The 16,771-nt window shown below is 29.9% G+C and overlaps 2 protein-coding genes across 2 annotated transcripts; one reads left to right on the forward strand and one right to left on the reverse strand.

The window, feature by feature from the left end:
* The first annotated feature begins 7 nt into the window (after positions 1-7).
* On the forward strand, positions 8-2,155 carry LOC136777741 (DNA polymerase delta subunit 2-like). The gene is made up of 6 exons (XM_066734267.1): positions 8-458; positions 526-827; positions 918-1,128; positions 1,208-1,442; positions 1,551-1,843; positions 1,901-2,155. The coding sequence occupies exons 1-6, from the start codon at positions 269-271 to the stop codon at positions 2,014-2,016; spliced, it is 1,347 nt and encodes a 448-aa protein (XP_066590364.1). The 5' UTR covers positions 8-268; the 3' UTR covers positions 2,017-2,155.
* Positions 2,156-2,370: 215 nt separating this feature from the next.
* LOC136777640 (putative leucine-rich repeat-containing protein DDB_G0290503) lies at positions 2,371-8,089 on the reverse strand. Its single transcript, XM_066734076.1, has 15 exons — positions 7,737-8,089; positions 7,397-7,528; positions 7,063-7,330; positions 6,470-6,762; positions 6,253-6,357; positions 6,101-6,169; positions 5,873-6,022; positions 5,603-5,800; positions 5,395-5,397; positions 4,658-5,111; positions 4,406-4,588; positions 3,300-4,301; positions 2,868-3,199; positions 2,583-2,796; positions 2,371-2,486 (listed from the first exon to the last, which is right to left on the reverse strand). The coding sequence occupies exons 1-15, from the start codon at positions 7,944-7,946 to the stop codon at positions 2,371-2,373; spliced, it is 3,729 nt and encodes a 1,242-aa protein (XP_066590173.1). The 5' UTR covers positions 7,947-8,089.
* Positions 8,090-16,771: the final 8,682 nt, after the last annotated feature.

The raw sequence follows: 16,771 nt of genomic DNA on the forward strand, positions 1-16,771 counted from the left end.
AAAATACGCGCCACACGAAGCTGCTGGCATCAACGCCACCACGTGGTGCGCGTATTAAAGAATCCAAGATTTGGCGGGAAGAAACTGCATAGTGCATAGCATAGGAATATTGGGGGAATTTAAGGATCCACAAGTCCGGGTTAAAGATATTTCTTTGCTTTACTTCTTTACTCTACTTGTTGATGTTACTTGCTTACTTACGTGTTTGCAACTCATTTACAATTTATATTGGATTAATGTCAAATGACTGTCAATTAGCAACGTTATAATGGTTGTGCCTACAAATGATAATTCACAAAATGATGTCCACGTGATTGAGAAGAAATGTATACCATATAAAGATTTATCTGTTTTTTCAAAAGGAGATGAAGATTACTTTAAGCAGTTTGCACACATTTATGCAAAACGACTTGAACAATTAGCACATATAGTTGCGACAAGAGCTGAAAGGAAATGGGGTAGGTTCTTGATTACTTCAATTTCAGGATTACATATAAATTGAATATGTTTATTATTATGATATAGAAAGTGTTCAAGTCGTGAAGCTATCTGAGTTGAAAGATTATGAGGGCAAACAATGTATTTTAATTGGAACTATGTTTAAACATCAACCATGGAAGCCATCTATATTAAGAGAACTCAGCGATGATCATCAACTCACTATGCCACCACCAAGGTCCACCTACTGTTCAGATGAAGATCAACTATTTTTGGAAGATATGATGTTACGTATAAAATTAGTTGGAAATAATGTCAACATAAATGAAGCAGTGACTGGAACAGTATGTGCAGTTTTGGGTAGTGAGCAACAAGATGGTAGTTTCGAAGTATGGTTTTAAATTTAATTTCTTGTACACATATTTATTAACTCACAGCGCTCTACTTCAGTTATAAGGAAAAGTTTTTATTTTATTCAGGTCGAAGATTGGTGTTTTCCGGGTTGTATTCCTAAACCCATAGCTTCAACTACTAGTACAAAAGGAAAACTAATTATAGTATCTGGATTAAATCTTTCAGAAACTGCTGAAACTTTAGCAGTATCTGTTTTTTCCGAATTATTATGTGGCCTGGCTGGTAATGCAACTGTACAGGAAGAAGAAGCTTCTGTTGTAAGAGTGATATTCGCAGGTACATTAGGATTTGTGATAAACACAAATGTTAACAATGTTTTTACCTGTGGTGATTTAATTATTATGTATTTTACCAGGCAACACAGTAAAATATGATACTAATACACAAATACAGACAGGTCATTCAGAAATAAAAGCACAAGAATTAGCTATTTCAAAAGATATTGTAAGTGCTACAACTAAAACTGACAAATTTTTAGCTGAATTAGCAAAATGCTGCTGCATTACTTTAATGCCTGGTCAATATGATCCTACAAATATCATGATGCCTCAAAAACCTTTACATCCCTGTTTGTTACCTCAATCCTTTAGGTATCAGTATTATTTATATTTTAAGTCTATATTAAGTATTTATATATAATATTTTACTATTCATATCATTATGTTTTAAGTTCTAATAAAGAGCTCTGGGCCTTACAGGCTAAAAAGTTTCAATGGTGCAACAAATCCTATGGTAGGTAAAGCTGGTGAAAGAATTGTGATGGGTTCTAGTGGTCAACCTATTGAAGATATTATGAAAACAACTGCAAATCATGATAGCACTCCTTTAGAATGGCTGGAAAAATCATTAGAATGGAGACACATGTGTCCAACAGCACCAGATACATTGCCAGCAATACCGTATTATGATGAAGATTTATTTCTTATGAAGAACTGTCCAGATATATATTTTGTAGGAAACACAGATGCATATGAAACTAAACTTTATAAAGGTAAACAACATCTGGTATATTAAAAATTAAAATAATATACTGAATTTTATGTTTTAGGTCAAGAGAATCAAGTAGTCAGATTGATTTCTGTTCCACGATTTTGTACAACTCATACTGCTGTTATGGTAGATTTAGAAAGCCTAGAAACTAATCCTATTACATTTTGTAAATAGTTTTAATTAATAAAATAGTATTTATAGAATTTAATATTATAACAACGTTAATAATAAATAGTTAGTATTTTTAAAATGTAAACTTTTTAAGTCTCTTAATTATATTTTATATTATACCAGTATTTGTATAATATAACAATAAAATTCCTATACGCGAATAAATTTTTACATTAAAAAAATAATACTTTCATTCAATTTTCTTTGAAGCTAAATAATCTCAAAAATAAGTATTACTTAAAATATTTGATAAATCTAATTTTTTTTATCCTGTTTTTGAGAAGACTTTTCTATTGACATTTGATTAAAAATGATTTACATTATATTTAATAATATTCAATAAGTATAATATCAAATTTATGGTGAAAAATTGCTGGCAATGCCACTTTCCAAGGTATAGCAAGATCTTGGACTATAATTTAGTTTTTTATTGATGGATAGATTAATTTCATGTTCGGGTTTTTCTAATTCGTCTGAAAATTAGACCAAATTTAACATTTTTACCGTTATATACGTACAATTATCTTTTAACCGGAAAAAGATATTTTAGCGATTATTACAAGCATTACCTCTATGATGTGTTTCTGATTTTTTTCTGCCAGTGTCACCCTTTAGTAATGCATCTCCATTTTTGCCTAAATGCGATTTTGTCTGTCTTTGAGCTGTAATTTTAGTTTTATCCTCAATTGATGATTTCAATTTTGATTCTGCTGTTGTGGCAGAATTAGCAAGTAACATACGTATTTGATTCTGTATCTCTAGGAGCTCTCTTCCACTCAACGACTACATGTAAAGTGGTTGTTTCGTATATATATTGTCATTCTATTATCACTAAAAGAAAAAAATCAACATACCCGAATCCAAGTTTTAGAGTTATAAATTGTTTGTTTCTCTATTTCATCGCAATATTTTTGCAAACGTTGTATACTATTATTATGTTCATTGCGCAAGGTATGAACGTTCCTTTGGTAACTTTGCTGTAACGAATCTAATCTTTTCTGGTAATGTGCCTTTTCATTATTCAATTCTTCTTGAAGATCACCAGTTTTTTGTGATAAGTTATTCATACTCTCTTTAAGATTCTTTATTTCCAAATTTTTATCTTCAATATCGTTTATCAATGTCTGAATTTTGTCCTCCTTTTTCTCATTCTCATGTAATAACTCTTTCATACTTTGATTTTCTGCTGTAATTAACAATAATCGTTCATTATTACAAGTTTGTTTAAATTAATCATATACTAAATTTAATCTTTTCAGTTTAAAACTATAGAAATTATAACTTACTTGTTTCATATTCTTTTTCTGGTAACAAATTGTTATAAAGTTGGCTCTTGTCAAGAGCACAATTCATTTTTAATGCACTTATTCTTGAGATTATTTGCTGTGGAAGTAGAGTTAATTTTTCCTTTAATGTATCTCTAGATGCTATTTCGAACTTAAAATGAGCCGATAGTTCTTCATTTCCACTCTTCAAATATTTTATATCTTTTGCCAATTGTTCATTCATTTTAGAGTAGCTTTGTAATTTATCTTCAAGTTTTCTATTAAAATTCTGATACTGCATCAGTTCCGATTTATGTTTATTCATTTCCAGAGACCTTTGTCTATCTTGGTCTTCCAATTTGGAGATTTGCTCTTTCAACGTGTTTAAGATAGTCCTGTCATTTTCTTCTTTAAGAGTTACAATTGTTTCCTTTAGCAATTCAATCTCTGCTGCTGCTTTCTGCCGGTTTTCATCGAGTAAAATATTTTCATTTTTAATATCCTCTATAATACTTTCATAGTTCAATTCCATCTCTTTAATATTTTTATCTTTTTCGCATATAGTTTCGCTATATTCTGAAAGCTTATATTCAAGTTGGGTTTTTGCAATTTGCAAAGATACTAACGAGGCTTCTTTTTCTTTTAATTCTTCATCAACATCCTTTATCAACTTTTCCAATTGCCACTTGGATTTTTCCAATTGTTTGTTCATCAGCTTCAATTTTTCAATATTTTCAATTACCTCGTCATATTTTTTATGAAACTGTAATAACTCTTCCTTTAAGGATTTATTTTTTTCTTTTAAATCATGTATTAAATGTTCCTTCTGCTCCAAATCTGTCATCAGCTCGGATACTCTTTTATCCTTTGCATTGATTTCACTTGCCACATCTTCACTGACTCTTTGTTCATTATATAATGATATTTGCTTGTTCAATTCTGCAATAACTATATCTTTATCGCGAATATCTGATTTACATTTGATCAGTTCTCCCTTTATATTCAAATTATTATCTCCAGCACCTATAGAAAAGCCGATTTTAAAAATGTCCCTTAGAGAATCGACGATCTTACGAAACTATAATAATTATAACTTAAATAAGATTGCGTTCATTCCTAAAATTTACCTTTAAGAGCAGTGGATATTTTAGAAATTTGAGCAATAGATTTTTTCATGTGAATTGTTAAGGCTTTATCAATATCCTCGTCATGACAAAATTCTTCGTCCTGTTGCAACATTTGTTTTATTTCGTCAAAAATGATACCTCTGACAGATTCACTTGCATCCATTAACAGTTGATTTACATCACCTTAATCATACAAATTTCATTAAGCACCAATTGAGTTCAGGGAACAGATATAATAATTTAGTTTTATACCTTCATAACTATCGGTCGACTGATCAGTATCACTTTTTGCTTCTATAAAATTGTTTACTTGCTTAATAGCAAATGGTCTTTTTGATTTAGTTTGTGATCGAAGAGCTTTCGTATAAGATTGCATCCTTCTGGTCGAAATTGATTCTTGTAGATTTGCATCTTTAACGTCTTCATCAGCAATGGTCAATTCCGACTTATATTCAGTTTCATCAATACAATCTACACTGAGAGACTGACAATTGTAAACGCTATTACAGGAAATTGTATCTTGCCCTTTAAACAAATATTTCTCTGTTTGAAATAGCTCCATTTCTTTTTCATTCTTTTCTAGCTTTTCAGCGAGCTCATTTAACGTCGAGTCCATATTTCTAACTCGTTTTTCGTATAAAACAATTCTCTTATCTTTCTCTTGAACTTCTTCTTGTAATGCGAACAACATCTCTACCATTTTCACCTAAGATAACAGTAGTCAATAATTACATGCAACTACGTAATGCACTATTAGTATAGAAATTAAAACTTTAGCTCGAAATATCCAAATTTCCGATTAAATTAATACTAAAAGTACAGCAATTTTAATGATCAGATGAAAAATCAATTATTAGAAGTCATGCAAAGGCCTATCTTTATTATTGAAAACAACTTTTTGAGACACATAAAACTTGGTAACGTTCCCAATAATGTTTACGCGACAAAAATTTTTAGAAATTTGAATTAAGAATCTCCCTTTCACGAACAATCTGTAAAAAAAATTATAAAAATTATGAATTTAGATTTTTTAGAATAAAAAGATGTATAAATAATTTCACACTTGCCATAATTATGTACGCCTATCTGGAAGCTCTTTCACCTTTTCAGAATCATCTCATAATATTTTAGTAGTATAAAAATAAATGGGAGGGACATTTAAAATGCTCGTTATACGAGAAGAAGTCAATTCTTTACCTTTTGATTATTGTATATACACGCAATCTGATTCATTTTTGTTCTTAATCTTTTCATTTCGTCTTCTTGATCCGCTAATAAGCAGGATTGTTTTCTAGTTTCCAAAAGTAAACTATCTCGTTCAAGCACTACTTCCTTCATTTGCTTTAAAGCCAATCCACAGCTTTCAGCTTCTTTGGACATATTTTTCAATTTGGTCTGGTAAAAATATATACGCGAGTATTAAAAAAATTGGAATAAATTTTTTACAATTATAAATTATTTACTAACAGTAAGCTCTTCATTTTCAGATCGCAGGGCTTTCGCTTCTTTGGCTATAATCTTTAGCTTCTCAATTTCTTGACATTGCGAATCAACCATTTGATATTTCTGATTTAATTCAGTGTTCAACTCACTCACCATATGCGTATAAGTGTACAACTAAAATTTATACAATTATTAAAACTGATCAAAAACAAAAGGTGGAGGGGTAAAATCATGATTTCATGAAAAGTTTACTTTTTTTTCCAAATCACATATCGTAGAAGTATGCTGATCGTTCATCTGTGTAAAATTAGCTTGAAACAACTAGATAGGAAAAAAAAACAATTTTATATCAAACTTATATATAATATAATCAATAATAATAATCAATACAACAAAGCAATTACATCGATATTTTTCTGTAAAACCATCAAGTTCTTTTCCTTCTCTTTTATAAATGTTTCTAATTTTGTATTAACATCTTGTAGCTCGTCCAATTCAGCATCTTTTGCCTGTATCAATAGAGTATTTTTTTCCCCTTAATTACTAATTATATTGGTGTGTACATAAAGAGGATACCAATAAGAATTCTCACAGAAATATGATTAAGGAAACAACACATACAGCTATTTCATTCTGCAATGCAATAATCTTGGACTCCTTCTCGATAAGGAGCTCTTTCCTCACTGCATTAGATGGACTTTCGAAATCCGACGATTCTTTTTCGCTGCTATAAGCTTGGGATATATTTTCATCACTCGTACAATCACTCCCCTCGTCGCTATAATTATCTAATGATTGTGAACTCAGCCTAATTCTCTTTTCGTATATGTGAGTCTGGATACCAATTTCATTTGTACTGCACACGGTTTGTAAAAATTTGTCAACACATATAATAGGTCTTCTCAAATGATCCCCTGTTAAAAAAGGCATCCATTTTAACCAAACGATAGAAATATTCGTGTTACACCGAAACAAAGATTCCTTGAAATCAATTAAATATCTCTCTATTGTCTTATAAACAAATATTCGATAGAATCAAACAATTTTTTGATTCAATCTTAGTTTTAATTTTACTGAATATTTATATTCAATAGAACACAGAAATGTTTAATTGATTTCAAGATGTTTTTTCTGGGTGCAATAATTATTAAAATTACTTAAAAATCGAAAATTATCACGAACTATTCGAGCAAAGCTCGCATAAAATTTGATACCTATTTTATCGTCACTTTCAGCCTCTATGCATCTAAGAATACAGGATCTGGATTTCCTTGGATTTTCTTCAAGCGAGCAGGTTGAATCCGAAACATCGATTTGAAACTCAATGTGTTTATCATTATTTTTTGAGTGAAATTGAAAGGGCAAGTAGATGTTGTATTGGGACAAAAATCTGCTGAAATCGAATATTCTTGATGCAAATTCCATTACTGATCTGTTAGTTATACGCTCTCCTTTCGCTTCGTCGCAGTTAACTTCGTTAACCTGTTACAGAAACGTTTATAAAGTCGATTTAGAATCAAGAAATTGTTTAATTATATTAAAACATACAAAATTATTTAACTGTTGCATTTTTTCCGAGCTTATCTTAACAAAATTTTCCTGCTTTTTTTTCGGCGCGCCTTGAGCTTGAAATTTGTAGTTCGCGTTGTTCTGCTTACTGTTTGATATTGTTATTTTCGGCTGAAAAAAAATTATGATATATAAAAAATAATTCTTTATCTTTTGAAAGGTTGGAACGAGGATTAGCCGTTTACTAAACTTTGATATATGTATGCAACAATTTCAAAACTTTTTTTTAAAATTTTAGCTTCATTTTTAAAAATTACTTATTTACATATACTTTTTCACAGTCTTAACATATTGAATAATTAAACATATATATGCATACCTCCGAAGCGTATTCGGTGAGCTCTCGGAAATAGCGCGAAAGCTCAAACGGATCCGAGCTCCAAGCTCTGATATCCGAGCAGGATTCGTCGGTTTTTAGACGACCGTCCAAGCGAGAATTTATCAGGGAATGATCACCATACGGTGAGGATGAGCCGTTGCTGGTATTACCAGCTAAAAATATACGTGGACCATGCTCGGCATACGACATGTTGCTGTTAAAATTGTTACAAAAATACTAAAAACTTGGTAACTCTATCACTTTGTTTCTTGACATGACGCTTTTAATTAAATTTTTGCCAAAATTATGGCCAGAGCATGACTTCTTATTCAATTTTCAAATGGTCCTGCGGATTGCGACCATATTTATGGAGTAGTTTGTTTATAGTAACGTACGTAGCCGTAACCCAGTGATTCCAAGAGCATAGATATTATAACATACTTGAATATGCTGAGGCTATGTACTCACACTACCGAGTAGCATATATGTGTGAGCTATGCGAAGGAGGAACTATAAACTCCTGTTAATCCGTCTGATAATTTACCAATGAAGCCGATCTGAGGACAATTAACAGACTTTTTAGCATGGGCCTATAATCTCACCAACACACGGAAATTCGCTGGAACATAGTTCCTAGGAAAATCCGATATTAAAAAAAGAGATTATAAGTTATAATATTTATAGCATGCATTTATTATTAATAGTTTATATTTATTACAGTACTGCATACTCAAACCGTCATATTCTTATATACGGCCTTATTAATATGACAATTGAATGTTGGTGCGTATTTTTAAAGTAAAAAATTAGTTTAAATATTATTGATAATTGCTAAAATAAAAATTAATTTTATCTTATATAAACTTTTTCGAAAGAAGAATGCATTTAAAGTTTGACTAATTTGTGCACATTAGGTCGACTGTAATAAAAGTAAATATTGATGCTCAAACAGACTCAGTATATACCACAGACACTGTGCAACGATTTGTTATATTTATAATTTTACTGATCTTCACTTAATTAAATAGATGCCAATGCACGATTTATGAACCTTATGTTATTGTTTATATGAATGTATCCAATGTAAAAAACATTACTATTAATGCCCTTTGCAACAACATTAATAATTCCAAAGACATCATTGTCTTCCGTGAGCAATGGGCTGCCAAGTACCTATAAATAAACCATCGCTTAAAATTATATACTGTGAAAATAATAAAACCGTGTAAATTAAAATAAAATCATACCGGTTTACGTTTATCATTAAAAGTCCTTGCACAGAGTTTTTCTGACTCAGAAACTGATATATTATTATCAATACAATCTTGTTCATCCACAATCAGAGCAGTCGTCACCTGGATTCCATAAACCAAACCTTCTTTTGTTCTGGATGGGTATAAATAATATACGGTAGTATTGTCAAAAACAGGTACAAATGCTCTGTGCGCCAAATGAATTCGGGAATCCCCATCAGGCATAACAGTCAAGGATTCATCAAGCTAAGAGATTATATATATTTACTATTTTTTATTTCAATTAATATAAAAAGAATTGTTTTAAATGTATAGAGCTTACGGTGAATACTGCAACCCCTTTATTTATATCAAATGTTGCCGATGGATGATCATTTTCGTTGGGGCACAATAAAGTATCCGGTTTTTCAAAAATTTTTTCCCTGTAGATATATAGCTGGCGGTAATACATATGATATATCTGAATTTTATTAGACTCTGCTCCTATATTTGAACAAATACATTTAGCTGCAGTCATAACATGTCTTAAGGAAATATAAACTCCATGACATGATTCTGTCAATAACTGATTGTTGTGAATTAATACGAGATAGGAAAAAGACATAGAATTGTAATCTGCAAAAAATATAAAAAATTTAATTTAAGCAACAAATGAGCTAAATATTTTGTGTCTTTTATAATAGACTTACGATTGAAAGAGTAAAGTTTCGTTGGCCTGCTAAAAATATCTATTCTAGATGATGTAAATCCATCAGTAGCTAACAGATATTCGTCTTCGTCATCGAAATCCAAAAACGTAGATAATTCTTCTTCAGTAATTTTATCAAACAAAAATTTTTGTACATAAATGAGATCAATATATGCAAATGTACTGTCATTATGAATATTCGTAGGAAAATCATAGACTAAACCAATCAGTTTATTATTATTGATTACAGGTGACCCATGATACTGTAAATTTGTTTAATTAAAATACCGTCCTATTATTTTCTTTTTATTTTCGTATTAACCGTACTTTCTGCACTTCCTATAAATCTTTTCTATTAGTTAACACAGAAAAAAGCACAGAGAGTATAGTTAATACTAAAAATTATTATTACGAGCTCTGAGCCATCGTCCCATATAATTTTTAAGCAATTGTTAGTATTATTGAATGCATCAACTTCATCCTTCCTGCAATCTGCTTGAAAAGCCCTTAAAGCTGGAAGACTTTTAACTAATATTATTCTTTCTTTATTAAATGGTACAATATACGAAACACTTCCTGATTTTGAAGACATAAAAGACATTTCTATAGGATTATATCTTGGTGTTTCGATCTGTAATTTATTAAAATTGAAAATTGGAACGTATAATTATAAAAATTATATAATTTATTATATCTTACCTTTACAATAGCAATTTTAGCCTTTGCATTAGTGTTCGAATCATCAGCAGATTCACATATAACTTCCTTAGAATAAAGTACTGGTGTTTTATGAAACAAATAAGTTGATGAAGTATGTATTTCTATAAGATCATTAGCTTGCATACAAACGCAACGCGACAAAGTCAAAATATGAGTTGGTGCTATAAGGGCACCCGCACAATGAGGTACATCACTATGACGAGGCTTAAGAAGTACCAAAAATGGATTGTCAACTAAAATAAAAATATATCAAAATATAAATATAAATAAGTACAATATTTCACTTATTTTAATAAAAACTTAGTACCTTTAACTTTACGTTTGTGTAGAGGAACATCAGCTGAAAATGCTGTCATCGGTAATGTTATATTTTTTGGTATCTCCCCTCTGTACGATTTTCGATTAATATTTTGATTCAAAAACGTACGTATTTGATTAACGTTCGTATAAGCGAAAACTGCACCGTTTTTGTTCTCGTTTGTTTCATATACTATTCCAATTAATTTATTATCTGTTGTAAGTACAGGTGTTCCAATTACCTGCAAGAGTATAGGTTTCAAAAAATGTAAGATACTAATATACTTGAATTCAGTTTTCCAGCTACACTTACAGGATATACCGAGTCATACACTTTGAGAATTTTTCCACAACCTGTACTGCTTGAACTAAGGTGGAGCTTGTAATTATTACAATATCTTTTATCCTCGTGAAGTGCAATAACCTTTGCAATTTTATGGAGAGTACTCTCAAATATAGTATAATATATATATTCGTGTAAAGATAGATCAACAGATTTATCAATTAATTTCACAGGGGTTTCTATAGATCTCACGAGCTGAATTAAAGAAAGTAAATGATATTTAATTAAAAGAATAATATATATTATGCAACACGTTACTTTTGCTGAAACTAAACATAATTAGACAATATACGTAAAATACTTACTTCTATAATCGCACTACGTCCTATCACATTTTTTTTCGCATCCTCACATTGTATTGCTTTAACATCGATTGATATTGGTTCAAAATATTTGAAAGTATCCACTGTTATAATTTCTATTATTTGTAAATCTTTTACTTCACATACAACTGTATAAGCTGTTAAAATATGACCATTGGTAATAAGAGCACCTGCACCAACAATTTTTCTCGTTTTTTTCTCTCTAATAAATACTAAATATGGAGAATCATCTAAAAATAGAAGGTAAGAAATAATAATGATTAATGAAGATATTAAATTCCTACTTACGTTTATTGTCAAACAAATTCTGCGTTTGCAATGGCTTCAATACTACATCAGCTGCAAAAGCCCTTTCATACAATGGTTCGTTATAAACTAACGAAGGTCTATACAGTCTTTTATCAATTTTGGAGTCCAAAAATTGACGATTAGCAGCTACATTGGTGTAGGTAAACACCGTTCTACCATTTTCCATCGTTTTAATATCAAAAATCAAACCTACTAACTCGTTGGTTATCGATATTACAGGTGTGCCCAGAGTCTAAAGTTTATTGAAACATTTTAACTGTTTGAACAATTATTCTTGAAATACCAAACTAAGCACTAACCGGTCTTTTACTGTCTACTTGAAGATTTACTCTGCCACAAGTAGAAATACCAGGATAAAATTTGAGCTGCGTTTGTTTACAAAAAACCTCATCTTCTACAAAAAACAATATTTTTGTAATATTTTTCGAGGTTGTGTCAAAGATAGTATAGTACAATGCATAAGTCGTTGGAGAGGTAGCTGCTAGCCGAATAGGATCAAAAGTATTGGTTACCAACTGAAAAAGTATATGAAAACTACACCAATACAAAAACAGAGATTATGAAATTATTATACTTTAGAATATAATGTAACGAATTAAAAAATAATATGTAACACAAAATAAATGAAGAATTATTAACTGTTATTATAGCTGATAAATATCCTGTATTTTGCTCATCTTGAGACTCTGGCTCACAATCCATTGATACTGCATTGTACACGTATTCTTCGCCGAATTGATAATTTTCGAATGCTATTACAGATATATGAGTGAGCAACAATTTGCAAGCACAACTAGCAAGTATTAAAATGTGAGTGTTCGTTATCATTGTACCAGGGCAGAGTAACGTATTATTTTCATTCTTTATGAATACCAAATAAGGTAGGTCATCTGAGGATTAATTTATAAACTTATAAATTAAATAATTCAAGTGGAATTTTTTTACGAAAATTGTTAGTCTACCTGAAAAATCGTACAGTTTCATGTTCAATTCTTGAGGGAGGGCAACATCCGCTGAAAATTTTCCCTCCTTTAATCCATCCATCATTGGTGATAAAAATTTCAACATTTTAGGGTCAACAATTCTTAACAAATTATTAGATATATAAGTGACATCAGTAAAAAGGAATATCATTTTTTTATTTTCGCCAATTCCCTTGAAAAAAACAGTACCAATTAATCTATTGTCTAAATTCAATACTGGAGTTCCAATAATCTGAAAGATTTAAAATTGAAATAAGTTTATAAATTTTCATTAGAAACACTCTTGTCTAAAATTTGATATGGCTTACCGGTCTTCTATAAGGATTATTCGTGATGACTTTTGCACATAAGAATTTATTTAAATCTAAATTAAACTTCTCATTGAGACAATGCTGTTTGCTTTCAATAGTAGCTAAGACCCTTACAATGATCGATTTTTCATGATCATAAACAGTGTAGTACACTCGTTCCAATGGTTTTGGAAAATGGTCAATGAGACTGACAGGTGTTTCCAAAGATACATCTAACTAAAATTTGTTTTTAATATTTTATAAAAAAAAACAGCCCAGTTTAAGCATGATATAGATTTTGTACACTTAAAACATAATTACATGTATTATTGCCGTTTTCTGTGGCATAAAACAATTTACCGATACTGCACGGTATTGAAAATACACATTTCTTTTTATAAATTCATATTGATATATAGTTATATCAGAAGACTTTACATCACATGCACAATCTGACGTTAAGATATGATAATTTGTGATTAAAGCTCCACTACATTCCAAGTTTTCCCCTGACTTTATCTCCACCAAGTAAGATTGGTCACCTAAAAATTATGATTTAGAAAAATCCTATTTTTTACCTGGTATTATAAATTAAGTCTTCGTCATGCCTGGAATATCATATAGGTTTTTCGTTTGTTCTAAAGTAGCCCAGTGGTAAGATGCTGCAAAATCTCGATGAGTTAAAGCTTTGGTCTGTGGTTTAAATCTGGCGAAAAAGGTTTCGTCTATGTAATATTTTAAAAATGGCACAGTGTTTGTAACATCGATATAAGAAAAAACATGATCATCCTTATAGGGGCTTACGTTGTATACCATACCAACAAGTTTCTCACTTAACGAAACTATAGGTACTCCCATTATCTAAGAAATGAATAAGCTACTTAACATTTTTAAAAAATTTAATTTCATATACATTAATATAATGAATCCTATAGCAGCTTTGTATTAGAAATTAGATCTCGATGTATTTTATATCAAAACCTTTGTAATTAGTAAGTGCAGCTATATTTCTTTTATAAATTTCATTTCATTCCACCCAGTATCAATTGTTTACAAAGCTGACATGGATTACTTTCCTAATTAATATATAATTGTCAATTTAATATCATAATAATTCCTCTTACTGGTGTCCTAAAATTTGTATAGATACACTTTTTTTTTGTAGTTGTAAGTAATAGTGGTCCACATGAAGTCGAGACTTTTGCTCTGTACTTGACGTCTCTCAAAGGTGAATGCCCGAACGTAAAACTCATGGTATAAAAAATGGGATCACTATCCTTAGGAAAACTTTTATGTATTTCAATTGGGTCGAACATTACATGTCTCAACTAAAAACAAAAGATTATTAATTTTTAGATTTTATTTTCAGGATTATTCGATTAATTATTTTTCATTACCTGCAATATAGCAGTCCTCTTTATATCCATATTAAAGTCTTCTCCGTCATAATCATTACCACAAAATATTTCTCTTGGTTTGCTTACTGCATCGAGTGAGCCCCGAAAGAACAGTACACCATAAACGTCGAATGATTCTGGACTGTCTCTTTTATCACAAACGCAATTTGCTGGGACTACAGCATGATCACTAGTGATCAAAGCTCCAAAGCATTTTATGGATTTGTCGCGTGCTAACGTTATATGTACTAAATATGGTTCATGAGCTGCAAAAAAAAATTTTTTTAAATATAATTTATAATAAATTTTTAATTTGTAGATTTAATGCAAAATTACATGGATCTCTTCTCAAACGACTGAGTTGTACATCCGGCTGGAAACTAGTCTCTGCTGCAGGTCTTGTCAGAAGAGGATTATCATTTTTTTGAAAGAGTTTACTGTATTCATTTTTTAGAACATTTTTTAAGAACTCGTTTGGACGAGTTAAATCATTATATGATAATAATATCTTTGAAAGTTCTGTAAAATCATTTTGAAATTCATAAATAATCCCTATCAATTTATCATCGGTTGAAATCACGGGTGATCCTAAATACTGAAAATTAAACATTATCAGTTATATATTTTTCTCACTTTTGCGCGTAGCTATATTATTTTATTATCAAAACTGATAAACACCGATGACAATAATAAATACTGTAATATAAATTATTATATAAAAAATATATTATTCTTTAAACAGCTGCACGCGCGCGTGCAATTAAACCTTGAACTAAACTAGCGAAAAACAATTTTTGATATCGTAAAAGAATAACATTTTTATTTAAGTGTACGAACTTTTTGAATAGAAAACTTTTTCCTATTCTCATTAAAATTGCATAAAATGTAGTAGTCTTAGTTGTTGTTAAATTACTATTGTAATCGAAACAATACATTGTCTCTTGATTAAAATATTTGAACTTTGCTACCTTAAATTTATACAATTTGAATTTTTTTACTGTGCAACACGTACAATTATAAATAGAAAAATATATTATTAATATTAACTTCTGAATTTAGAACAACTTAATTTCCTTTGTAATTATTAAACATTTTAACCACATGAAATAACAATTATCAATCAAAAAGTCACAAGTAGTTAAATATTAATATTTTATGTAATAATTTACATTTTTTAATGAAATTGTTACTAACCGGCATTGGAGCCCTGTAAACGTTTGCACGTCCGCACACATGGTTATATGGTGCTGATGCTATTCCATAACTCTTACAGCTTTCTGTATCGTACACAAGAAATGGCACTGTCATAAGTTGTATGGTTTCATTTTCTACAATTTGAATAGTACTATAAAGTAGTATTTCTTTAGCTTTTGGAAAATTACTAGCAGTTTGAATTGGTAAGTCTGTTTTCTCTTTCAACTGCATGAAATAAAGTTAATAAAAATACATAAAATATTGATTAGCTCAATGTTTAAATTAAAAATATTTTCAAGTTTATACTGACTTCTATTATTGAAATTTCTTTTCCAAAATGATGCCCTGTTTCATTTTTTTCCAAAACAATACTTTCGCAATTTACGCTTGCTATTTCATGAAGCTTCGATTTCTTTCTTTTGGTATCAAAACTGATTACATTGATGGTATTGTTAACATCACCATAGCAAACACACACTGATACAGTGATAACGTGTTTGGGCGTAATAAGAACTCCTTGGCAAAGACTATTATCATCTTTTCTTGAAATTATCATAATATAGGAATCAGCTAAATTAGAAATCAGAAATAAGAAATATATAAGCAGCATATTTCAAGTACAATTTTTACATTTCTTTTGATGAATCTCTTATTTGTCGTACTTACCAGCAATAAGTATTACTAATGTGGTGCAAAAAAAATAGAAGGCTAAAATATATCTACCCATATTGAAAATATAATAGAAATCGTTGTCTGACTCTCCAACATTGAGTGAGTCAATTTGCAAGCCTGATTGCGATTTAAAATAAGCAGAAAATATTAAAACAATATATAGTGACAATATATTGCTAATCAAATTGAATAAAAAATATCTCACCTAATTTAGTTATTTCTGAGTCGTGCACGTATAAATTGATAATATTAATATCTATTTTAAACATACTTATTGTATGGTATGTTGATAATTCTTTATTGCTGTTTCTAATAAAATTGCTTGTGAAAGCTTTCCTCTTTTATTAGGCGAATATGAATGCTATTTTTAAAATATATCAAACTAAAGTAAGTACTCTTAGGACTCTTATCCAGGTTCTATAGGGAGAACCTGAGTAGTTTATGAACCTATGACGCGTGTCTTAGCTACTAAAACTCTTCTCTTATTACTAGACGAATCTGTTATTGAAATAAAAAGATTATGAGTCATAATATTTATAGCATGCATTTATTATTAATAGTTTAAA

Source organism: Prorops nasuta, unplaced genomic scaffold, assembly GCF_024137725.1.
Source record: "Prorops nasuta isolate Cenicafe-Biocafe unplaced genomic scaffold, Cenicafe_Pnas_1.2 PNAS00011, whole genome shotgun sequence".
Lineage (NCBI taxonomy): Eukaryota > Metazoa > Arthropoda > Insecta > Hymenoptera > Bethylidae > Prorops > Prorops nasuta.